General features: G+C 41.0%; 1 protein-coding gene and 3 long non-coding RNA genes across 10 annotated transcripts; 2 read left to right on the forward strand and 2 right to left on the reverse strand.

Annotated features, from left to right (window-relative positions):
* Nucleotides 1-12766: 12766 nt before the first annotated feature.
* LOC115181546 (uncharacterized) lies at nt 12767-17001 on the reverse strand. 5 transcript variants are annotated; one of them, XR_003873474.1, is made up of 4 exons: nt 16236-17001; nt 15257-15394; nt 14675-14988; nt 12767-14576 (listed from the first exon to the last, which is right to left on the reverse strand). It is a non-coding gene; the product is annotated as an uncharacterized LOC115181546 (long non-coding RNA). The 5 variants fall into 5 exon arrangements; XR_003873471.1 differs by having other exon boundaries at nt 12767-13615; nt 13880-14988; XR_003873472.1 differs by having other exon boundaries at nt 12772-14988; nt 16236-16383; nt 16545-17001.
* A 1262-nt stretch (nt 17002-18263) lies between these two features.
* On the reverse strand, nt 18264-19513 carry LOC115181547 (uncharacterized). The gene is made up of 2 exons (XM_029743448.1): nt 19203-19513; nt 18264-19094 (listed from the first exon to the last, which is right to left on the reverse strand). The coding sequence occupies exons 1-2, from the start codon at nt 19498-19500 to the stop codon at nt 18757-18759; spliced, it is 636 nt and encodes a 211-aa protein (XP_029599308.1). The 5' UTR covers nt 19501-19513; the 3' UTR covers nt 18264-18756.
* Nucleotides 19514-20271: 758 nt separating this feature from the next.
* On the forward strand, nt 20272-21553 carry LOC115181548 (uncharacterized). The gene is made up of 2 exons (XR_003873475.1): nt 20272-20363; nt 20581-21553. It is a non-coding gene; the product is annotated as an uncharacterized LOC115181548 (long non-coding RNA).
* Nucleotides 21554-23170: 1617 nt separating this feature from the next.
* On the forward strand, nt 23171-25655 carry LOC115181545 (uncharacterized). 3 transcript variants are annotated; one of them, XR_003873468.1, is made up of 4 exons: nt 23171-23274; nt 23436-24495; nt 24594-25300; nt 25565-25655. It is a non-coding gene; the product is annotated as an uncharacterized LOC115181545 (long non-coding RNA). The 3 variants fall into 3 exon arrangements; XR_003873469.1 differs by lacking the exon at nt 23171-23274 and having other exon boundaries at nt 24388-24427; XR_003873467.1 differs by lacking the exon at nt 23171-23274 and having other exon boundaries at nt 24435-25300.
* Nucleotides 25656-26810: the final 1155 nt, after the last annotated feature.

A 26810-nucleotide genomic window follows, 5' to 3' on the forward strand; every position in this document is an offset into this window, starting at 1 on the left:
TTCACCTCCACATTCACTGAGCCCCTCTATCCTGGATTTGCGTTTGATTATGACTCCTCAATGTCCCTGTAAATAATAACCTGACACACATAGACACACACATACACACACACATACACATTGGACACACACACACACACACACACACACACTGGACAAACACACACACACACTGGACACACACTGGACACACACACTGGACACACACTCACTGGACACACTGGACACACACACACACACACACACACTGGACACACACTGGACACAAACTGGACACACACTCACACACACACACACACACACTGGACACACTGGACACACACAAACTGGACACACACACTGGACACACACACACACACACACACACACACACACTGGACACACACACACACACACACACACACATTGGACACACACACACATTGGACACACACACAAACATTGGACACACACACAAACATTGGACAAACACACACATTGGAAACACGCACACACCCATTGGACACACACACACACACACACCCATTGGACACACACACACACATTGGACACACACACACACATTGGACACACACACACACATTGGACATATACACAAACAGGCTGGACACTCACACACACATAGGACACTGGACACACACACACACACACTGGACACAGACACACACACACACACACACACACACACAGGACAAACACACAGACACACATAGACACACACACATTGGACACACACACACTGGACACACACACACACAATGGACACATACATTGGACACACACACATATTGGATACACACACGCTGGACACAGACACACACACAAACACTGGACACAGACACATACACACACACTGGACACACACACACACACACACACTCACATTGGACACACACACACACACACACACACACACACACACACACTGGACACAAACACACACACACACACATTGGACACACACACAAACATTGGACACACACACAAACATTGGACAAACACACACATTGGAAACACACACACACCCATTGGACACACACACACACACACACCCATTGGACACACACACACACATTGGACACACACACACATTGGACATATACACAAACAGGCTGGACACTCACACACACATAGACACACAAATACACACACATAGGACACTGGACACACACACACACACTGGACACAGAGACACACACACACACACACACACACACACAGGACAAACACACAGACACACATAGACACACATAGACACACACACATTGGACACACACACACTGGACACACACACACACAATGGACACATACATTGAACACACACACATATTGGATACACACACGCTGGACACAGACACACACACAAACACTGGACACAGACACATACACACACACTGGACACACACACACACACACACACTCACATTGGACACACACACACACACACACACACACACACACACACTGGACACAAACACACACACACACACACACACACATTGGATACAGACACACACACAATCACTGGATACAGACACACACACACACATTGGACACACACACACACACACACACATTGGACACACACACATATACACATTGGACACACACACACAGACACACACACACACACACACACACACACATACTCATTGGACACACACACAAACACGCACACATTGGACATATACACAAACACACTGGACACTCACACACACACAGACACACACATAGGACACTGGACACACACACACACACACACACACTGGACACATAAACACACACACACATTGGACACACACACAGACACACACAGACATACACATTGGACACATACACACACACACACACACACACATTGGACACACACACACACTGGACACACACACACACACTGGACACACACACACACACACACACTGGACACATACATTGGACACACACACATATTGGACACACACACAAACACTGGACACAGACACACACACACACACACACACACACTGGACACAGACACACACAAACGCACACACTGGACACACACACACACACACACACACACACACACTGGACACAAACACACACACACATATTGGATACAGACACACACACAATCACTGGATTAAGACACACACACATTGGACACACAAATTGGACACACACACACACACTGGACACACACCTTGGACACACACACACACACACACACACACACATTGGACACACACACATTGTACACACACACATACACACACATTGGACACACACACATACACACAGGCACATTGGACACACACTCACATTGGACACACACACACACACACACACACACACACTGGACACACAAACACACTGGATACACGCACTGGACACAAACACACTGGACACACACACACACATTGGACACACACACACATATTGGATGCACACACACATGCACACACACTGGACACACACACACACACACACACACACTGGACACACACACACACACATGCTGGACACACACACACACACACACATTGGACGCACACACACAAGCACACACATTGGACACACACTCACATTGGACACACACACACACACTGGACACACAAACACACTGGATACACGCACTGGACACACACACACTGGACACACACACACGCGTCATCCTATAATTGTGAGGACCTTGCCACAGGACCTTCAAATGAGGACCATCATTTCTGATTGGGAACAAACAGACACCTCATTCCAGCACTAAGTGGTCCCACAAACACAGATATCACTTCAAAACCTGAAAAAATCCAATGAAAAAATAGCCATTCAGGGCACCAGCCTAGTGAGGACCAGATAACATTTTAAATGTGGCTCTAAACTCCACATAAACACGGACTCACATAAACACTGACACACACACAATGGACAAACACACACTGGACACTCACACCTGTTAAATCAGTTTCTGGATCACAAGTTCTAGAACAGTTTCTATCTCAGTTCTATCTAACTGTTAACCTCTATGGGCTAGGTGGGACACTTCAGTCTTCAATAAAAAGAGACCAGTGGTTGCTAGGCAGTTTCTGGACCACAGGTTCTAGAACAGCTTCTATCCCAGATCTATCTGGCTGTTAAATCCGTTTCTGGACCACAGGTTCTAGAACAGCTTCTATCCCAGTTCTATCTGCCTGTTAAATCAGTTTCTGGACCACAGGTTCTAGAACAGCTTCTATCCCAGTTCTATCTGCCTGTTAACTGTTGTCATCAGACTATTACAACATGACTGAACTTTTTCGTTCCTTTTCTGATCTTTTACCAATTTGCATTTTTTATGATATATTTTATTATTTGTGTTTGTACCACAGGAGGTTGGTGGGACCTTATTTAGGGAGGACAGGCTTGTAATGGCTGGAGTGGAATAAGTGGAATGGTATCAAACACGTGGTGTCCATGTGTTCCATTTCATTCACTCTGTTCCAGACATTATTATGAGCCGTCCTCCCCTCAGTAGCCTCCTCTGGTATGTACTGTCCTGTATGTGAGAGAGATCCAACAAGGAATTACAATGTATGTATTACTTTTAATACCTGCAAATGGCAAATAAACTACTGGAACTCCTTATGAATGTCTGCAGCCGACAAGAGGTGAAAATATTACCGGAATATTCTGCAAAATGTTGATGAAGACGTCACTCAATCCACCCAAAACAACATGCAGTCTTTCCACAAGACTCCCATGAAGTTATAGTGTGACGTTATGAGTCGACGTTAAAGTAACATTCTCACAACATACTGCACTTGTTTTATTCTGTTATAGATGTATCCTCTGTTTAAACATTTAAACTCTTACAATAACACTGTTAAAATACCAATGTGATCATTTCTTGTCTTTTATGTTGGAAAAACAAATTGTACAATTATATTTGGACATACGCTCCATAGTTGTACAAGTATACATGGTTATATTGTACTTTTCATAATAAAACATACTTGAAACAAGAAAAAGCATGTTAATTGTGAAAACAATTTCGTTATTGATTTTACATTGCTTCTCCCTGTCTCATGTTGACGTTTGTCATGAATCTTGACCTGGAGGCAGAACTGTGTGATTTCCTCTAGATATGTCAGCTGCAAAGTCAGAAATGGCTGTGGAAAATGTTGTTTTATGGTCTTAATTTAAGGGAAGGATTAGCAGTGTGGTTAGGGTTGAGGTTAGGATTAAAATCTGATTGTATTACTTTGTGCCTGTGCCAGCTAGGGAATACTTCACACACGTTGTCTTTGAGGTAGTCTCAGTCCTGTCTGATGCTGTCTGATAAGTGAAACAGTTTGTCTCAGTCCTGTCTGGTCAGTGAAACAGTCTGTCTCAGTCCTGTCTGATGCTGTCTGGACAGTGAAACAGTCTGTCTCAGTCCTGTCTGGTGCTGTCTGGTCATAAAGAGTAAAACATTGTTGCTGACCGTAGCGTTGAAGGCAAGGGAAGCCAGTGAGCATTTGGCTTCCTTTGATTGTGTTGGCTGTGCTAGCTGTGTTAGCTGTGCTAGCTGTGTTAGCTGTGCTAGCTGTGTTAGCTGTGTTAGCTGTGCTAGCTGCGTTAGCTGTGCTAGCTGTGCTAGCTGTGTTAGCTGTGCTAGCTGTGTTAGCTGTGCTAATCCAAATTTATGGTTTTAAAAAAGGGCAAAATTAAAGACAGATCGTAACTGTAGGTGCTGAACTCTCTGTGTCATTTTAAAGCAATAGTTGTTTTGTCGTCCCTAAAACGTCTGAAACATATATTTTGCTTTGACCGTGCTGCAGGTAACCTAACTGTTTGGTTACATGCAATACGCTTTGTGTGGACTTCACCGGACAGCGGTTGCTCTCTGGTTTTGAGATGAAAACAAATGTCTAGTTTAATTTTTTTCTGCCGCTGTGTCTAGTAGTAGTACCATCAACAGACAGCAGGGGGCAGTAGAACCTGTCCTCACAGTGGAAAGGCAGACACAGTGGATTCATTTGTCTTTAATAAGATCAAACTGAACGAACTGCTATCTTGAAATGTTGAAAAAGTGTTTTTAAATAGGCATCCTATCATTTGAAAATTAGTTGAAAGGCTAAGTGATTCTCCTCCTGAGAAGAAGCTGACAGCCTTCAAACAGAGCAAAAAAAGTGGTCCCAAACAATATGTCAAAATGAATAAAAAAATGATACAGCTGTTTTTAATAAGATCAAACTGAACTAACTGCTATCTTCAAATGTTGAAAAAGTGTTTTTAAATAGGCATCCTATCATTTGAAAATTAGTTGAAAGGCTAAGTGATTCTCCTCCTGACAAGAAGTTGACAGCCTTCAAACATAGTGCAAAAAAAGTGGGCGTGAACATAGAATATTTTTGGGTCAAAAAAAAGAATATACAGCTGTCTTTAATAAGATCAAACTGAACTAACTGCTATCTTGAAATGTTGAAAAAGTGTTTTTAAATAGCTCAATCTTATCACTCAATATGAGTCAAAATCTGTCACTTCCAGGACTGCTCATTTTGTCAAAAATGAAAAAATGAAAAAAATTAACAACTCACAGCTGTGTTAATAGACCCAACTCAAACATCTGCTATCTTGAAATGTCCAAAAAAGGTATTTAAATGGGCCTACCAGACATCTTCTTGAGAGAAGATAAGGTCAGGGACTCCTGACTGACTTTAATCTCCGTCATGTTGAAATAGGTTCTCCTGTCTTACTTTCTGTCATGTTGAGATTGGTTTCCCTGTCTTACTTTCTGTCATGTTGAGATTGGTTAGTTCTTCTTGAGAGAACTAACCCAAAATTAGTCCAACTAACCCAAAATTAGTCGAAAGGCTAAGGGATTTTCTAAATAGCTCAGTCTTATCACTCAATATGAGTCAAAATCTGTCATGATTGGACAGCGGGGCCATTGTTGAAGTCCCTGGTCAACGAGGTGGCAATGTCACAATCTGTGCTGCTATCAGCAACCATGGTGTTCTACATCACCATGTTACACTCGGGCCATATAACACCCAGCACCTTCTAACATTTATGGCCAATCTAAGATAGATTTTATTTGAGCAGCAGGTTCAAGAGCAGCAGGGTCTAGAGCTAAATGAGAATCCCATCCCCACCTATGTGATTGTCCCACACTATGTCAGTTTCCAGCGAGCTGCTCAGGTAAGGGAATTGGTTTAACATCAATGGGCAGTTTATGAACTTGTACCTCCCTCCATACTCGCCTTTCCTGAATCCAATTGAGGAGTTTTTTCTCCTCTTGGAGATGGACAGTGTATGATAGACAACCCTCCACCAGAGTAAATCTGCTGCAAGCCATGGATTTATCCTGTGGTGATATAGGTGAGGAATCATGTCAGGGCTGGATAGGGCACACAAGAGGCTTCTTCCCCCGTTGCCTCAGGAGGGACAATATTTCTGATCAATTTTGAGCTACTATGATAGAACATGTTTTCGTTCATCAAAAGACAATGACGGAAAAATATGAATATTTTTTTAGATTAAAAATGTACTTCTCCCTGAGAATTTTGTATGTTTTGAACAATGTGTTTTCTATTTTTCGGTGTATTGTTTACTGACTGCTTGAGAGTGTATATCATTTTGATCACTTTGTTTATGATTTGAGAGCAGTGTTTGATTTTGAACACAGGTAAAAACTGTTTGAGGTGAATGTTTCATTTTGCGAGAGGAGTTAGAGTTTATGTAAATAGTGCTTGAAGATGAGGAGAGGAGAGGAGTCAGAGGTTATATAAATAGTGCTTGAAGATGAGGTTTGTGTTTAATGTTTTCAGGAAATGGAGCAAGGTTTCAGAAATTGTGTTTTAGCAATTGAGAAAAACTGTAATGATGATGAGTGTCCAACTTCAATCACCTAGGCAACAACCTTGCATGGACAATCTATGTGAAATATAATAACCAGGGTGACTATAGAGTGGGCAACAGTTCATCACTCAGGAGTCAATGTCATGTCTGTTGTCTTTTTTCAGAGAGAGAGAGAGAGAGAGAGAGAGAGGAGAGAGAGAGAGAGAGAGAGAGAGAGAGAGAGAGAGAGAGAGAGAGAGAGAGAGAGAGAGAGAGAGAGAGAGAGAGAGAGAGAGAGAGAGAGAGAGAGAGAGAGAGAGAGAGAGAGAGAGAGAGAGAGAGAGAGAGAGAGAGAGAGAGAGAGAGAGAGAGAGAGAGAGAGAGAGAGAGAGAGAGAGAGAGAGAAAGTTGAAAGTTGTCACAGATGCAAACAATTTAAAACACTATAGTAAATTTTATTTATATTTTCTAGTCTGAGAGGTTCTGAAAAGTATGAATAATAACAATGGCTGGGCTGATGAGCAGTTCAGTGAGTTGGAGCCTTTGATTGCCCTGCCTCTGTATTACTGAATGAAAGAGAGCCCAGCCCTGAAATGAATCACCCTGATGATCCTCTGACCTCAACATAACAATGACGTAGGCAACCACCTTGGATGGACAATCAATGCAAGGTGTTAATCTCATCTCCTGAATGATCAATTTAACACAACTTTAAACCCAGGTTTTTTTACAGGAATAATAACAATGGCTGGGCTGATGGGCACTTCAGTGACTTGGAGCCTTTGATTGCCCTGCCTCTGGGAGCCTGTCCACTTGTTACATGATTACTGAGTGAAAGAGAGCCTATGAAAGTTTTCATGGAGGGTGGGTGACCCCCTTGGTGGCTGAACCTGAGATCAATGAGAGAACTTGTCAGAAAAAACGACAGAGTCCCACTTTCTCTGTCATTGTACAAAGTAGAGAGTGGGGAAAAAATGTGTACAAATGTATACAGAGGCTCTGGAATTTGTCATAAAAAAAATAAAAATAAAAATTGTGAAAAAGGATTCAAATAAAGTTCCAACAGTACATGAGATGATCAGACTGAACCAACTGCTATCTTAAAATGTTTATTCAGTTAGGAAACAGAGGATGGATCACATAATTAAAGTTATCACACAATTAAATAATAAATCCTCACTCACAAAGACAAACATGGCTTCATTATTGTTCACAGTTTATTATCATAGTTTCTCACAGATCCTGGCTTCCACTGTTAGAATGGCTGAGCGAGAGGAGGTGGGGCTTTTTTCATAGCCTGAGAGAGAGAGAGACATTCAGTTTTACTAGAGGGGCTGGGTGCGCCCCCTGTTGGCTGAACCCGGGTGGGAGGTTCCCCCTTAGCAAGCAATGGACCCCAGCACACCACTGAAGCCATTAATAACTATATTCAAAAACACACCTGGTAACCCGTTCAATCACCAGGCACACGGCTCAACATGGTTCAATGACAGAGAAAAAAAAAAATGTCAAAATGAATAAAAAAATGATACAGCTGTCTTTAATAAGATCAAACTGAACTAACTGCTATCTTGAAATGTTGAAAAAGTGTTTTTAAATAGGCATCCTATCATTTGAAAATTAGTTGAAAGGCTAAGTGATTCTCCTCCTGACAAGAAGCTGACAGTCTTCAAACAGAGCAAAAAAAGTGGTCCCAAACAATATGTCAAAATGAATAAAAAAATGATACAGCTGTCTTTAATAAGATCAAACTGAACTAACTGCTATCTTGAAATGTTGAAAAAGTGTTTTTAAATAGGCATCCTATCATTTGAAAATTAGTTGAAAGGCTAAGTGATTCTCCTCCTGACAAGAAGCTGACAGTCTTCAAACAGAGCAAAAAAAGTGGTCCCAAAAAATATGTCAAAATGAATAAAAAAATGATACAGCTGTCTTTAATAAGATCAAACTGAACTAACTGCTATCTTGAAATGTTGAAAAAGTGTTTTTAAATAGGCATCCTATCATTTGAAAATTAGTTGAAAGGCTAAGTGATTCTCCTCCTGACAAGAAGTTGACAGCCTTCAAACATAGTGCAAAAAAAGTGGGCGTGAACATAGAATATTTTTGGGTCAAAAAAAAAGAATATACAGCTGTCTTTAATAAGATCAAACTGAACTAACTGCTATCTTGAAATGTTGAAAAAGTGTTTTTAAATAGCTCAGTCTTATCACTCAATATGAGTCAAAATCTGTCACTTCCAAGAGTGCTCATTTTGTCAAAAATTAAAAAATTAACAACTCACAGCTGTGTTAATAGACCCAACTCAAACATCTGCTATCTTGAAATGTCCAAAAAAGGTATTTAAATGGGCCTACCAGACATCTTCTTGAGAGAAGATAAGGTCAGGGACTCCTGACTGACTCTCTGTCATGTTGAAATAGGTTCTCCTGTCTTACTTTCTGTCATGTTGAGATTGGTTTCCCTGTCTTACTTTCTGTCATGTTGAGATTGGTTAGTTCTTCTTGAGAGAACTAACCCAAAATTAGTCCAACTAAACCAAAATTAGTCGAAAGGCTAAGGGATTTTCTAAATAGCTCAGTCTTATCACTCAATATGAGTCAAAATCTGTCACTTCCAGGATTATCATTTTGTCAAAAATGAAAAAATGAAAAAAATAACAGCTCACAGCTGTGTTAAGAGACCCAACTCAAACATATGCTATCTTGAAATGTCCAAAAAAGGTATTTAAATGGGCCTACCAGACATCTTGAGAGAAGACAAGGTCAGGGACTCCTGACTGACTTTACTCTCCGTCATGTTGAAATATGACAAAAGCTCTAGGCTGTTTTTAACCACTTCCGGTTGTCACAGGAAGTTCTTACTCAACACACGTTGTCTTTGGGGTAGACATAAACAGAATCCTGAATAAGAAGTCTCTACCTTAATAATTGACTGAATGACACATGGTTGAGTTGCGTAATTTTCACTATCTGCAGGTGGCCATATGACAATAGCTCTAGGCTGTTTTTAACAACTTCCGGTTGTCACAGGAAGCTCTTGCTTCACACACGTTGTCTTTGGGGTAGTCTCAGTCCTGTCTGATGCTGTCTGGCCAGTGAAACAGTCTGTCTCAGTCCTGTCTGATGCTGTCCGGTCAGTGAAACAGTCTGTCTCAGTCCTGTCTGATGCTGTCCGGTCAGTGAAACAGTCTGTCTCAGTCCTGTCTGATGCTGTCCGGTCAGTGAAACAGTCTGTCTCAGTCCTGTCTGATGCTGTCCGGTCAGTGAAACAGTCTGTCTCAGTCCTGTCTGATGCTGTCTAGACAGTGAAACAGTCTGTCTCAGTCCTGTCTGATGCTGTCTGGACATAAAGAGTATAACATTGTTGCTGCCCGTAGCGTTGAAGGCAAGGGAAGCCAGTGAGCATTTGGCTTCCTTTGATTGTGTTGGCTGTGCTAGCTGTGTTAGCTGTGCTAGCTGTGTTAGCAGTGTTAGCTGTGCTAGCTGTGTTAGCTGTGCTAGCTGCATTAGCTGTGCTAGCTGTGTTAGATGTGCTAATCCAAATTTATGGTTTTAAAAAAGGGCAAAATTAAAGACAGATCGTAACTGTAGGTGCTGAACTCTCTGTGTCGTTTTAAAGCAATAGTCGTTTTGTCGTCCCTAAAATGTCTGAAACATATATTTTGCTTTGACCGTGCTGCAGGTCACCTAACTGTTTGGTTACATGCAATAAGCTTTGTGTGGACTTCACCGGACAGCGGTTGCTCTCTGGTTTTGAGATGAAAACAAATGTCTAGTTTAATTTATTCTGCCGCTGTGTCTAGTAGTAGTACCATCAACAGACAGCAGGGGGCAGTAGAACCTGTCTTCACAGTGGAAAGGCAGACACAGTGGATTCATTTGTCTTTAATAAGATCAAACTGAACTAACTGCTATCTTGAAATGTTGAAAAAGTGTTTTTAAATAGGCATCCTATCATTTGAAAATTAGTTGAAAGGCTAAGTGATTCTCCTCCTGAGAAGAAGCTGACAGCCTTCAAACATAGCAAAAAAAGTGGTCCCAAACAATATGTCAAAATGAATAAAAAAATGATACAGCTGTCTTTAATAAGATCAAACTGAACTAACTGCTATCTTGAAATGTGGAAAAAGTGTTTTTAAATAGGCATCCTATCATTTGAAAATTTGTTGAAAGGCTAAGTGATTCTCCTCCTGAGAAGAAGCTGACAGCCTTCAAACAGAGCAAAAAAAGTGGTCCCAAACAATATGTCAAAATGAATAAAAAAATGATACAGCTGTCTTTAATAAGATCAAACTGAACTAACTGCTTTCTTGAAATGTGGAAAAAGTGTTTTTAAATAGGCATCCTATCATTTGAAAATTTGTTGAAAGGCTAAGTGATTCTCCTCCTGAGAAGAAGCTGACAGCCTTCAAACAGAGCAAAAAAAGTGGTCCCAAACAATATGTCAAAATGAATAAAAAAATGATACAGCTGTCTTTAATAAGATCAAACTGAACTAACTGCTATCTTGAAATGTTGAAAAAGTGTTTTTAAATAGGCATCCTATCATTTGAAAATTAGTTGAAAGGCTAAGTGATTCTCCTCCTGACAAGAATTTGACAGCCTTCAAACATAGTGCAAAAAAAGTGGGCGTCAATCATATTTGTGAACATAATCCCTAGCTGTGTATTGCCGCTTTCCATGTTGTCTGTAGCTTGTGAGGTGTGGAAACACTGTTGCTTTAATGTATTTTGTCTTGTTGCTTTTTCTTCTATGTTGCTCTGTCTGTATGCTACGTCTTGCTTGTCCTATGTTGCTCTGCGTGTGCTCACTGCTCAATGATTGTCTATTTGTAATTGTTTTTTAATAACCTGCCCAGGGACTGCGGTTGAAAATTAGCCGGCTGGCTAACTGGCTTAACTGAAACGTTGATAAATGTGCACTGTCCCTGTAAAAATAAAATAAACAGAAACCAACGTTGAGTTGAGGTGCAACCAAAAACTTGAATGATCATAGAAAAGGAAAAAGCGCAACTCTTGCTCACTATAAAAAATGCATTGCTTTATTCAAGCAAGGTTAAAAGATTAACGTTTCGGCCTAGTCTATGACGATATGCAAGTTGTGTTTGCCCAGGAAAAGGGAGACCCAGACTCACCCTGGTTCTTGAGGGTTGAAGACAGCGAAAAAGTATCATTAAGTAAATGGGACTTTTCAATTCTTGAATACAAATCTTTAATGAACATGAATTTAAATACAATTGACTTGAGGATCAGAGCATGCAGGCTGACTGGCTAGCCCTGAAGGCCCTCTGCCTCTACCTCTGTGTGGTTCATAGGCACTCACATAGGCACTCACACAAAACAATATCCCACATCGCAGGTGGGACAAAAAGGACACACTAAGTATGATCCCCAATAAGAGGTAACGATTATCAGCTGCCTCCAATTGGGAACCATATACACACACCAACATAGAAATATAATACCTAGAAACCCCCCTAGTCACGCCCTGACCTAAAACACCATAGAGAACCCCGAGGGCTCTCTATGGTCAGGGCGTGACACAAGCTGAATATTGAATATAACTGTGATTTCTGTGGAATGGAAAAGGAGACCATTTTTGCATTTGTTTTTTACCTGTATTTATAGCAGAATGTTTTGGATTGACATACAGAATTTTGTTACAAAATAAATTGGGCCGGTTGTACTATTTAATGGTTTTGATATAATGATTTATTTCAGAAATTCTGACGGATAAAGATGTAGCATATTTAATTCAACTGCTAATAATACTAGGTACATTTCATATTCACAAATGCCAATGGCCTAATTCAAAACCTAACTTTTTTCACTTTATAAATGAGTTTAAACAATATGGCATCACTAACTATAATGAAAAACAAAAAGGCAATTAAAACTTGTAGTCTTAATGAATATGATTTGTTTGTTTAGGATTCCTGGCAATGTAAATAGTTTGTTAGTACGCTTGTTTGCATGTGACTATTCTTCTTTTGTTTGATGATATTTGTTAATAAAGAAAAGTAAAAAAGAGTGCCCTGTATAAGTTGAAATCATATTGAACAACTACCAGAGAGAACCTTCTCTACAAAGGAATTGCATACCATATTTTTTCCCATACATCAAAATAATACTTTATTGTCAATCAGCAATTACTTACTTAGATAAGGCCTCAACAAGGCCCCAGTTAATGGTTGAAAATAACTTATGTCAGTGCCAATGAGTTACACTGAGTGTTAAAATATTAAGATCACCTGCTCTTTCCATGACATATGCTGACCAGGTGAATCCAGGTTAACGCTATAATCCCTTATGGATGTCACTAGTTAAATCCACTTAAATAAGTATAGATAAAGAGGAGGAGAAAGGTTTAAAAAAATATTGTAAGGCTTGAGACAATTGAGACATGGATTGTGTATGTGTGCCATTTAAAGGGTGAATGGGCAAGACAAAATATTTACATGCCTTTCAACGGGGCATGGTTGTATGTGCCAGGGGTACCAGTTTGTGTCAAGAACTGCAATGCTGCTGGGTTTTTTACGCTCAACAGTTTCCCGTGTGTATGAAGAATGGTTCACCACTCAAAAGACAATTTGACACAACTGTGGGAAGCATTGGTGTCAACATGGGCCAGCATCCCTGTGAATGTGTTGTACACTCAGTACATTAATAGTATTGGTACCGTGTTCTTGCCGTAACCTGTAAAGCTGGAGCAGCCTGCGAGGCAGGGGGAGGTGTAGGTGATGCCATTGTCTGAACACACAGGGTCCCACTCCCCAGCCAAGCAGGAGCAGTCTCTGTTACACTCTGACAACAGGCTGTATTCGTACACCAGGGGACCTGGGGGACAGAGAAAATGGCTGGTAATAATGATGTTTAAATAATTGTGTCTGAACTATCATTGACATAGGCACAGTGACAAAACAGCCAGGAATCCTGGCTCAGTAACAACCATACTGTATATTCCCACAAGAGGGAGCCCAGGAAGAGGCCCATGTGTGTTTTGGTCTAACTCTCCCTCATATTCCACTGATCAAAACTTTTGTTTTTATCAACCCACACACCCCCCAACCAACCAACCAACCAATCAGATGTCATATTTACCCGTTGTAGGACACGGTCAGACCAGCCACCTTAACGTTGTCACACTTAGCGCCAGACTGCAGAAGGAGGCCATGAAGGAGGTGACGAAAGACAGCTGGGCTCCAGACACAACGCCAAGCTTATACCTCTTCATCAGTAGACCTCCCAGGAATATCCCCACCGCACCCACAGGCAGGTTCACCTCACCTGGAAAAGTTATACTCACACGTCTTTAGTGCTGCCAGTGTGCTGGAGTTTCATTTCCACTCATGTTCAACAAACCTACAGGGGATGGGAGAAAACAAAAAAAATAGAATTTAATGCCATTCAACATCAATACTGACAGGATGGAACATTTCAGTTGGAGCATGTCCATGTTTCTATGGCTTCGTTAAGACAGGCAGCCCAATTCAGTAGTTTTTTGAGTAATTGGTATTTTGACCAATCAGATATGCTCTGAAAAAGAGCTGATGCGAAAATATGTAATGTGATTGGTCAAAAGATCAATTAGTGGAAAAAATATCATAATTGGGCTGCCTGTCTAAACGCATCCCTTGTCTCTCTGTCTCTGACCCAAACCTCAGTCCTTGCATCGATTACAGAGGGCTGAAAAGGATTACGATCAAGAATCGTTACCCCCTACCCGATGTCCGCCACCTTGGAGTTGGCCCTAGGAGCCCAATTCTTCACCAAACTGGACCTCCGCAACGCTTAAAATCTGGTGAGAATCAGGGAGGGAGATGAGTGGAAAACTGCCTTTAACACCCCTAGTGGTCACTGAGTATTTAGTCATGACCTTCGGAATATCGAACTCACCGGCATTTTTTCAAGCATTGATCAATGACACTCTTAGGGATATGTTGAATGGGTTCGTCTTTGTTTACCTCGACGACATCCTGATCTTCTCCAAAAACCCTTCCGGAACACATTCGGCCCTGTCCCACCTCACTCAAGCAGGTTTTTGCGGGAATCTCAAGGCTGACAGGGCATTCATAGAGCTCAAGAGACGTTTCAACTCCGGACCCATCCTCGTTCATCCTGATCCTACTCGTCCCTTTGTGGTAGAGGTGGACGCCTCGGACACCGGAGCTGGTGCGGTCCTTTCACAGCGGAACGAGGAGGACAAGAAACTGCACCCAGGCGCATTTTTTATTTTGACTAAAAATGACATATCAGTTTGGATACTAGGCTGCAACAACATAGCAGCACATAAAACAATGTTAGGGCTTTGACAGTAGAGTCATGGACAAACGCCAATCAATCAGTTAATAGGAACAACTAGAAAACTGGACAGTATTGAGAGCAGACTCTGAACCACAAGAAAAACGGATCATACTGTCGTCTGTATCTAGTTTTTACTACATGAATTCTCAAGCAACTCAATGTTATTGTTGATACCCATCTCAAAGCTGCAGTCTATGAGGCCGATGAGAGAGCTGGACAGGTCAAAGTGTCTCTCTGAGTGATGGCACACTTCATGTAGGTCCCTGACAGAGCTTTGGTGAAGGAGGCGAACGACGGGGCCACGATGAACTGCTGACAAACACAAGAGACAGAACATTAGTGTGTGTTTGTCCGTGTGTATGTGCATGCGTGGATGCGTGTGCAGACAGAGTGCATGTGTAGCTGAGGTGGCCTGCAAAAGTAAAAAGAACGGACACAAGTTTACGTCTGCAAAGTTCTGGCGCTTTCTTTATTCTGAAGAATGTTTTTTTCCTCTTGTTCAATTGTCTATTTTCTTGTTAGTACTTTGAAAATATTCACATCAAACAAGTGCACATTTTAAATTACACAACATAAATGCACTTTACCTAAAGCACAACTCAAAAATGTTCCACAAATAACCCTGTCTTAGTGTATGGTTTCACATGAAAACCACAATGTATTTCACATTCATACAATAGAAACACCTATATATGAAAACATAACTGAATGTTTTTCTATATACCGCTACCTCTATAGAAAACTGACAACAATACATTCAGCTTTAAGATAGTGGCACCTCCAGAAAATCGTCTCTCTCTCACTGTATGCACTAAAAGTCACAATTTTACACAAAAAAACAATAACATGTAAAACCAACTCAGAAATCCCTAACAAATGGATTCTTTATAAAAAAATCTCCTAGACAAAATCCAGTACAAGTAAGCTACTCAGTAAACATAGTCTCTGTGACTCGTAAATCGTTTTTTACCTCAGCTAGCATCAAGCTAACATATACTCTCACTCAATGTAAATCACGTTCTTCTCTCACTCAGTTCGACACAAAGCCAAAACAAAACCTTTCCTAACGTGATAATACCTTGACAGAGTTGTTAAATAGCATGTTATTACATATTGTGTATATATTTGAACGTTTGGAAGTTCTGTTACATACCTGTAATAGTAAAAAGAACAGACCCAGTTTAGCTCAGTAAAGTTCTGATCCTTATTCAGCAGAATGGTGAGCGCTTGGCCAGAACTTGCTGTTTCTCCTGCTACAACAGTGCAACAGCGCCATCTATTGGCCTGATGGACTGCTAACGCTAAAGTATTTAGAAAATGCAATTTAGATTAATTAAGACAAATACATAAACAAATTGGGAGGGAAATGAATAATAAAAGAGTGTCCGTTTTTAGTGACTTTGTTTTCAACCCATTACACAAGCACAATCGTACATGTGCATTTTAAAGCATTATTAAGAACCTTGAGTGTGGAACTGCAGGGCGTTTGTTGGCCTGCTTGTCAGGGACACACAGTTCCTGTTGGCTGGTCAGCTTCGCTCTGTCCTCTGCTGAATCACCCATCCTATCCAGTCAGATACGCAAAAACCACATCAATTTCACATGTGAACACGGGAAGTGTTCCAAAAACATGTTTTCATGTATTCTTCACATAAAATGTAAGTTGAAATCATGTGGTTTTTCTGTCAGGGCAGGAATATAAGATGCATTTTCATGTTATGTTTGATGTTGCATGATCTTGAAAATGCAATGTTCTTTGAGGTTCTTCCATTTGCTTTTCCATGTATTTCCATGTATTTTCCATTTTACATTCCCTCAGTCCTTTTCACTTTCCTTGGCAAAATCAAATCAAATCAAATGTATTTATTTAGTCCTTCTTACATCAGCTGATATCTCAAAGTGCTGCACAGAAACCCAGCCTAAAACTCCAAACAGCATCGGTAGCCCTGCCCCCTGGTAAACAGCGTATGATCGCTGGATGATTCGTTTTAAGTCTAATACTACAGGTAATGGAGAATGGAGTCGCCAATGACTAGGGTTTTCAATTTGTCAGAGCTAATGCTGGGAGCCTTCGGCGTCTCAGACCCCGTAACGGGAGGAGTAGAGACCTGAGAAAGCTCAGACCCCGTAACGGGAGGAGTAGAGACCAGAGAAGGCTCGGCCTCAGACTCCGACTCGCTGCTTAATGGGGAGAACTGGTTGAAAGTTTCTGTCGGCTTTAATCGCTGCCAAAAGTGATTCTAACGTGTATTGTGAATACTTATGTAAATTAGATATTTCTGTATTTCATTTTCAATACATTTGAGAAAAAACCTTTTCACTTTGTCATTATGGGGTATTGTCTGTAGCTGGGTGAGATGATAAAAAAACTATAATTTAATCCATTTGGAATTCAGGCAGTAAGAAAACAAAATGCGGAATAAGTTAAGGGGTATGAACACTTTCTGAAGGCACTGTATATCTGCAAGAAAGTGATAAATGAGCAACTCTTTGAAAGGGGGTCATATAAACATTGCCTTATTTAAAAAAAAAAATTGCTATCATGCTATAATCGGCATAGTTTCTCAGGCCAAATCTTCATTCTGTAAAATAAAGTAAAATACACGCTACAGGGAATGCAAAAAAAAATGGCTTCTGCAAAGCACATATACATTGTCCAATCAACATCCACACATTGATTTCATTCTTCGGGTCTTCATTCAAACACAAACACTCTTGGAATAACATGCTCTTTCAGTGTCTTGTTGCAGGTTGTGCAATGTTCAAAAGCGTGTGAGAGATTAGCATGAATGTGTGTGTATGTCTGAGGGGTCAAGTTTGGATGGTCGTACATATGCAAATAGACTAGATTGTATATTTCAGGACCATGGACAGCAGCGATATCGGCATAGTGATATCTGTCATCCAGCACCACATGACAGTAAACAGCGGCCATCTCATGTGAAGTTGGCACTGGGGAAATCCCATGTAATGAGAAACGAGGCCTAGGAGGCAAAAAGACTGAAGGAGAAGATTCCCACAGGAACTCTATGCTAAACTGTTCTGCCACATTCATTTCAAATGTTACATCTTTCGAATTGTAAATAATAGGGAATACATCTGCAAAAAATTGAAACTGACTATTCAAACTACACTGTACAGCTTTAGTGTGACTGTGCATCAAAGGTACATCTGTAAACAATTCCGTTCTCAGATGTCTGTTTAATGTGAGAAACAAAATGAAAAACAACTGTTAGACCATTACAATGCGGACTGTCATGCATTTTTAGTATTACCAACAAGACAACGAAGTGATACGTGCCATGGACACTTATAACGGATACTTTCCCAACACCAAAAGTTCCCACGCTGAGCGATATTGTTTACTACACTATTATGCATACAATCCAAGTCATACGTTTATTGTCATTCATACTCTTATTTGTAACCGAATATCTTTGCAAAAGTGTTCATTGTGTCAATTCAGAGCTCGGAAATATTGGAATAATGTGCTTAAGGGGACTGACACTCAAGGCGCACAACAGGATAACACAACTACCACATTTTCAATTGACAATCATTTTTTTAAATGGATGTGGTCAATAGATTTGTATAGGCACATATAAACAATGTATTTAACTTGTAAACCAAGGTTGGATTGGTAGGTCTAAGCAACATGCACCTGGATAATCACGTCATGAATCGGGGTCTGCCTCTGTGTTACGGCTGATGTTCACATCCTCCAGGTGGGACGAACCCGGGTCTGCCTCTGTGTTACGGCTGATGTTCACATCCTCCAGGTGGGACGAACCCGGGTCTGCCTCTGTTTTTTGGGTGATGTCTTGAACCTCCAGGTGGGAAGATGCCGGGTCTGCCTCTGTTTTGGGGGTGATGTCCACAATATCTAGTTGGGAAGAACCCGGGTCTGCCTCTGTGTTAACGGTGATATTCACAACCTCCAGGTGGGAACAAGCCGGGTCTGCCTCTGTTTTTGGGGTGATGTCCACAACCTCCAGGTGGGAAGATGCCAGGTCTGTGTTATGGGTGACAATAACAATCCTGATGAGCTCTACTACTACAAGGCACCAAGATGTCATCAAAACAGGCATCTGTCAGAGTGCTCTCTATCATTGCTACTCACCTGCTTGGATGTCAGCTGGTCGTGTGGTGGAGACGGCCACCAGGAGGACAGGGGGGACTGGTAGGGTGGCTGCAGGGGGCTGGAAGCAGCTCTGCACCTCGTCCGCCACAAAGGCACAGACAGAGCTCATATAAAAAGGGCTCTGCAGGTCATCCGTGGAGAAGGACTGACTGATTCTCCCGAGGATCGACCGCACAGAGTCAAAAGCAGCAGCCCGGGAGAAAGGGATGTGATGTGAAGGGTCCTTTAACATGTAGGAGAGCTTCTGCACTACGGCCGCCACCATGCCCACGGCCATCCCGCTTATTAGGATTGGGTGCTCTGAATGGCCTTCCTCTGGCTGAAGCCACAGGGCCAGGAGGAGCCTGGGCACCACCTCCACCACCACCTGAGATGGGCTGGGTTGCTACGGGCCTCATTGGACTGCTCGCCCAGAATGCTCCTCACAGCTCTCTCCACGATGCTGTGGGCTTTAGGATCGCTGAAATCAACAAAAAGGAGAAGACAAAGCTAAACGATGTGCAATGTGCTCACAGAGAACACTGTCTTAGTCTGTTTCTGCGTAGTTCCAGATGTGTAGATAAATGGATCAAGTCATATGCAGGGCAGTACATGGAACTCACATGTCAGCTGGCGAGGTGGAGTGCATGGAGCGGCGGAGCTTGCAGAAAGCCTCGTGCTCTATGTCCATCATTTTTAGGCAAGTGTTTACTGCCCAGGCCTGCAGTATGAAACAGGAAGTCCCATTAGTGTAGTTTCACAACAGATCTATCCTGCTGTGCTAACTCGTTGTTGAAAGGCTAGTAAAGAGCTCACTAACTTGTAGTATGTCTCTAACTCTCATTCTCTTACCAGCCGAGCGAGGTCGTTTCCCTCCTCCAGGGTTTCCTTCCACACCCTTCAAATAAAACACAGAGCAATTCAACTTTCCTGGCTTGTGATTTTTCTGTTGTTTATTTTACCCACACCTCCTTTAGTGCTGCTGGTGGCAGGGAATGGCAGTGAAGGTGAGTGCTGACGTGGTGCTCACCTCTCCCTAAGGGATTTTTTGCCCTGAGACACCAGCCAGTTGCTCATGTGCTCCGTGGTGACATGGGGCGGGACCTGGCCTTGACTCTGGAGCAGCAGATAATGGACCATGAGCTTCTTCTGCAAGATGAGGTAAGGTGTGAGACCATGCCACGAAATACCATATCATGTGCTTTCAGAAGGGCCTCTCGCAACATTTCACAACTACTCATGCCTGACAATTTGCAAGTGATATTAAGAACTCTTATGACCAACTTCTCTAAACTGTCTTGAAAGACAACTCTCTTTCTGTTTATGTTTTTGTGGGATGAATCTTACCTGTTTGTTGTAATATGTTTCCTCCCAGCAGGCCTGCAGAGTCTGAAAATAAAGGCTGCTTCTACAGAATTCCTTTGAAGATAATGAAAATAATGATGCTTTGTTATGCACATTATGCACAGGCATTTACACTATGCTAAAATTAATTTCTCCTAAGATTACCTTTGTGGGACCATAAGTGAACTCCGGAATGCACCAAACCCTATCCATGGTAAGATGGGGAAGAAATACAGCACTATAGATATACGGGATGCTCTAGAGATAACAAGAATGACTTAAAGTCGCGAATGATCAATGACTGTGGAGTCGTCCAATATGCTGCACTTAGAATTGAGTTGCAGGCGATGTTTTGCGCAAAATAGAATGTTTACATTCTATTGCCATGGAGAAATGGAATGTGTAGAACCTGTATAATTGGGTATGCTTCTATGTCTTTATTTCGTGAAAGATTAAGCTCTTTATTATGTCATAATGTGTATATGAGGACGTAGGAGCCCGTCCCGATTCATGACGTGATTATCCAGGTGCATGTTGCTTAGACCTACCAATCCAACCTTGGTTTACAAGTTAAATACATTGTTTATATGTGCCTATACAAATCTATTGACCACATCCATTTAAAAAAATGATTGTCAATTGAAAATGTGGTAGTTGTGTTATCCTGTTGTGCGCCTTAAGTGTCAGTCCCCTTAAGCACATTATTCCAATATTTCCGAGCTCTGAATTGACACAATGAACACTTTTGCAAAGATATTCGGTTACAAATAAGAGTATGAATGACAATAAACGTATGACTTGGATTGTATGCATAATAGTGTAGTAAACAATATCGCTCAGCGTGGGAACTTTTGGTGTTGGGAAAGTATCCGTTATAAGTGTCCATGGCACGTATCACTTCGTTGTCTTGTTGGTAATACTAAAAATGCATGACAGTCCGCATTGTAATGGTCTAACAGTTGTTTTTCATTTTGTTTCTCACATTAAACAGACATCTGAGAACGGAATTGTTTACAGATGTACCTTTGATGCACAGTCACACTAAAGCTGTACAGTGTAGTTTGAATAGTCAGTTTCAATTTTTTGCAGATGTATTCCCTATTATTTACAATTCGAAAGATGTAACATTTGAAATGAATGTGGCAGAACAGTTTAGCATAGAGTTCCTGTGGGAATCTTCTCCTTCAGTCTTTTTGCCTCCTAGGGCTCGTTTCTCATTACATGGGATTTCCCCAGTGCCAACTTCACATGAGATGGCCGCTGTTTACTGTCATGTGGTGCTGGATGACAGATATCACTATGCCGATATCGCTGCTGTCCATGGTCCTGAAATATACAATCTAGTCTATTTGCATATGTACGACCATCCAAACTTGACCCCTCAGACATACACACACATTCATGCTAATCTCTCACACGCTTTTGAACATTGCACAACCTGCAACAAGACACTGAAAGAGCATGTTATTCCAAGAGTGTTTGTGTTTGAATGAAGACCCGAAGAATGAAATCAATGTGTGGATGTTGATTGGACAATGTATATGTGCTTTGCAGAAGCCATTTTTTTTTGCATTCCCTGTAGCGTGTATTTTACTTTATTTTACAGAATGAAGATTTGGCCTGAGAAACTATGCCGATTATAGCATGATAGCAATTTTTTTTTATTTAAATAAGGCAATGTTTATATGACCCCCTTTCAAAGAGTTGCTCATTTATCACTTTCTTGCAGATATACAGTGCCTTCAGAAAGTGTTCATACCCCTTAACTTATTCCGCATTTTGTTTTCTTACTGCCTGAATTCCAAATGGATTAAATTATAGTTTTTTTATCATCTCACCCAGCTACAGACAATACCCCATAATGACAAAGTGAAAAGGTTTTTTCTCAAATGTATTGAAAATGAAATACAGAAATATCTAATTTACATAAGTATTCACAATACACGTTAGAATCACTTTTGGCAGCGATTAAAGCCGACAGAAACTTTCAACCAGTTCTCCCCATTAAGCAGCGAGTCGGAGTCTGAGGCCGAGCCTTCTCTGGTCTCTACTCCTCCCGTTACGGGGTCTGAGCTTTCTCAGGTCTCTACTCCTCCCGTTACGGGGTCTGAGACGCCGAAGGCTCCCAGCATTAGCTCTGACAAATTGAAAACCCTAGTCATTGGCGACTCCATTCTCCATTACCTGTAGTATTAGACTTAAAACGAATCATCCAGCGATCATACGCTGTTTACCAGGGGGCAGGGCTACCGATGCTGTTTGGGGTTTTAGGCTGGGTTTCTGTGCAGCACTTTGAGATATCAGCTGATGTAAGAAGGACTAAATAAATACATTTGATTTGATTTGATTTTGCCAAGGAAAGTGAAAAGGACTGAGGGAATGTAAAATGGAAAATACATGGAAATACATGGAAAAGCAAATGGAAGAACCTCAAAGAACATTGCATTTTCAAGATCATGCAACATCAAACATAACATGAAAATGCATCTTATATTCCTGCCCTGACAGAAAAACCACATGATTTCAACTTACATTTTATGTGAAGAATACATGAAAACATGTTTTTGGAACACTTCCCGTGTTCACATGTGAAATTGATGTGGTTTTTGCGTATCGGACTGGATAGGATGGGTGATTCAGCAGAGGACAGAGCGAAGCTGACCAGCCAACAGGAACTGTGTGTCCCTGACAAGCAGGCCAACAAACGCCCTGCAGTTCCACACTCAAGGTTCTTAATAATGCTTTAAAATGCACATGTACGATTGTGCTTGTGTAATGGGTTGAAAACAAAGTCACTAAAAACGGACACTCTTTTATTATTCATTTCCCTCCCGATTTGTTTATGTATTTGTCTTAATTAATCTAAATTGCATTTTCTAAATACTTTAGCGTTAGCAGTCCATCAGGCCAATAGATGGCGCTGTTGCACTGTTGTAGCAGGAGAAACAGCAAGTTCTGGCCAAGCGCTCACCATTCTGCTGAATAAGGATCAGAACTTTACTGAGCTAAACTGGGTCTGTTCTTTTTACTATTACAGGTATGTAACAGAACTTCCAAACGTTCAAATATATACACAATATGTAATAACATGCTATTTAACAACTCTGTCAAGGTATTATCACGTTAGGAAAGGTTTTGTTTTGGCTTTGTGTCGAACTGAGTGAGAGAAGAACGTGATTTACATTGAGTGAGAGTATATGTTAGCTTGATGCTAGCTGAGGTAAAAAACGATTTACGAGTCACAGAGACTATGTTTACTGAGTAGCTTACTTGTACTGGATTTTGTCTAGGAGATTTTTTAAAGAATAAAGAATCCATTTGTTAGGGATTTCTGAGTTGGTTTTACATGTTATTGTTTTTTTGTGTAAAATTGTGACTTTTAGTGCATACAGTGAGAGAGAGACGATTTTCTGGAGGTGCCACTATCTTAAAGCTGAATGTATTGTTGTCAGTTTTCTATAGAGGTAGCGGTATATAGAAAAACATTCAGTTATGTTTTCATATATAGGTGTTTCTATTGTATGAATGTGAAATACATTGTGGTTTTCATGTGAAACCATACACTAAGACAGGGTTATTTGTGGAACATTTTTGAGTTGTGCTTTAGGTAAAGTGCATTTATGTTGTGTAATTTAAAATGTGCACTTGTTTGATGTGAATATTTTCAAAGTACTAACAAGAAAATAGACAATTGAACAAGAGGAAAAAAACATTCTTCAGAATAAAGAAAGCGCCAGAACTTTGCAGACGTAAACTTGTGTCCGTTCTTTTTACTTTTGCAGGCCACCTCAGCTACACATGCACTCTGTCTGCACACGCATCCACGCATGTACATACACACGGACAAACACACACTAAAAGAAGATCAGGATGTCGTCGAGGTAAACAAAGACGAACCCATTCAACATATCCCTAAGAGTGTCATTGATCAATGCTTGAAAAAATGCCGGTGAGTTCGATATTCCGAAGGTCATGACTAAATACTCAGTGACCACTAGGGGTGTTAAAGGCAGTTTTCCACTCATCTCCCTCCCTGATTCTCACCAGATTTTAAGCGTTGCGGAGGTCCAGTTTGGTGAAGAATTGGGCTCCTAGGGCCAACTCCAAGGTGGCGGACATCGGGTAGGGGGTAACGATTCTTGATCGTAATCCTTTTCAGCCCTCTGTAATCGATGCAAGGACTGAGGTTTGGGTCAGAGACAGAGAGACAAGGGATGCGTTTAGACAGGCAGCCCAATTATGATATTTTTTCCACTAATTGATCTTTTGACCAATCACATTACATATTTTCGCATCAGCTCTTTTTCAGAGCATATCTGATTGGTCAAAATACCAATTACTCAAAAAACTACTGAATTGGGCTGCCTGTCTTAACGAAGCCATAGAAACATGGACATGCTCCAACTGAAATGTTCCATCCTGTCAGTATTGATGTTGAATGGCATTAAATTCTATTTTTTTTGTTTTCTCCCATCCCCTGTAGGTTTGTTGAACATGAGTGGAAATGAAACTCCAGCACACTGGCAGCACTAAAGACGTGTGAGTATAACTTTTCCAGGTGAGGTGAACCTGCCTGTGGGTGCGGTGGGGATATTCCTGGGAGGTCTACTGATGAAGAGGTATAAGCTTGGCGTTGTGTCTGGAGCCCAGCTGTCTTTCGTCACCTCCTTCATGGCCTACCACCTCCTCCTTCTGCAGTCTGGCGCTAAGTGTGACAACGTTAAGGTGGCTGGTCTGACCGTGTCCTACAACGGGTAAATATGACATCTGATTGGTTGGTTGGTTGGTTGGGGGGTGTGTGGGTTGATAAAAACAAAAGTTTTGATCAGTGGAATATGAGGGAGAGTTAGACCAAAACACACATGGGCCTCTTCCTGGGCTCCCTCTTGTGGGAATATACAGTATGGTTGTTACTGAGCCAGGATTCCTGGCTGTTTTGTCACTGTGCCTATGTCAATGATAGTTCAGACACAATTATTTAAACATCATTATTACCAGCCATTTTCTCTGTCCCCCAGGTCCCCTGGTGTACGATGGCAGCCTGTTGTCAGAGTGTAACAGAGACTGCTCCTGCTTGGCTGGGGAGTGGGACCCTGTGTGTTCAGACAATGACATATCCTACACCTCCCCCTGCCTCGCAGGCTGCTCCAGCTTTACAGGTTACGGCAAGAACACGGTACCAATACTATTAATGTACTGAGTGTACAACACATTCACAGGGATGCTGGCCCATGTTGACTCCAATGCTTCCCACAGTTGTGTCAAATTGTCTTTTGAGTGGTGAACCATTCTTCATACACACGGGAAACTGTTGAGCGTAAAAAACCCAGCAGCATTGCAGTTCTTGACACAAACTGGTACCCCTGGCACATACAACCATGCCCCGTTGAAAGGCATGTAAATATTTTGTCTTGCCCATTCACCCTTTAAATGGCACACATACACAATCCATGTCTCAATTGTCTCAAGCCTTACAATATTTTTTTAAACCTTTCTCCTCCTCTTTATCTATACTTATTTAAGTGGATTTAACTAGTGACATCCATAAGGGATTATAGCGTTAACCTGGATTCACCTGGTCAGCATATGTCACGGAAAGAGCAGGTGATCTTAATATTTTAACACTCTGTGTAACTCATTGGCACTGACATAAGTTATTTTCAACCATTAACTGGGGCCTTGTTGAGGCCTTATCTAAGTAAGTAATTGCTGATTGACAATAAAGTATTATTTTGATGTATGGGAAAAAATATGGTATGCAATTCCTATGTAGAGAAGGTTCTCTCTGGTAGTTGTTCAATATGATTTCAACTTATACAGGGCACTCTTTTTTACTTTTCTTTATTAACAAATATCATCAAACAAAAGAGGAATAGTCACATGCAAACAAGCGTACTAACAAACTATTTACATTGCCAGGAATCCTAAACAAACAAATCATATTCATTAAGACTACAAGTTTTAATTGCCTTTTTGTTTTTCATTACAGTTAGTGATGCCATATTGTTTAAACTCATTTATAAAGTGAAAAAAGTTAGGTTTTGAATTAGGCCATTGGCATTTGTGAATATGAAATGTACCTAGTATTATTAGCAGTTGAATTAAATATGCTACATCTTTATCCGTCAGAATTTCTGAAATAAATCATTATATCAAAACCATTAAATAGTACAACCGGCCCAATTTATTTTGTAACAAAATTCTGTATGTCAATCCAAAACATTCTGCTATAAATACAGGTAAAAAACAAATGCAAAAATGGTC

This window comes from Salmo trutta, unplaced genomic scaffold, assembly GCF_901001165.1.
Source record: "Salmo trutta unplaced genomic scaffold, fSalTru1.1, whole genome shotgun sequence".
Lineage (NCBI taxonomy): Eukaryota > Metazoa > Chordata > Actinopteri > Salmoniformes > Salmonidae > Salmo > Salmo trutta.

Excerpts from the sequence above, each read along its gene's own strand:
- LOC115181547 (XM_029743448.1), bottom strand. The coding sequence starts at position 19,500 with ATGGCCGTGGGCATGGTGGCGGCCGTAGTGCAGAAGCTCTCCTACATG. Across the intron at positions 19,095-19,202 it reads ACCAGCTGACATCCAAGCAG|ACCTGGCATCTTCCCACCTG; the intron begins GTGAGTAGCAAT and ends CCCATAACACAG.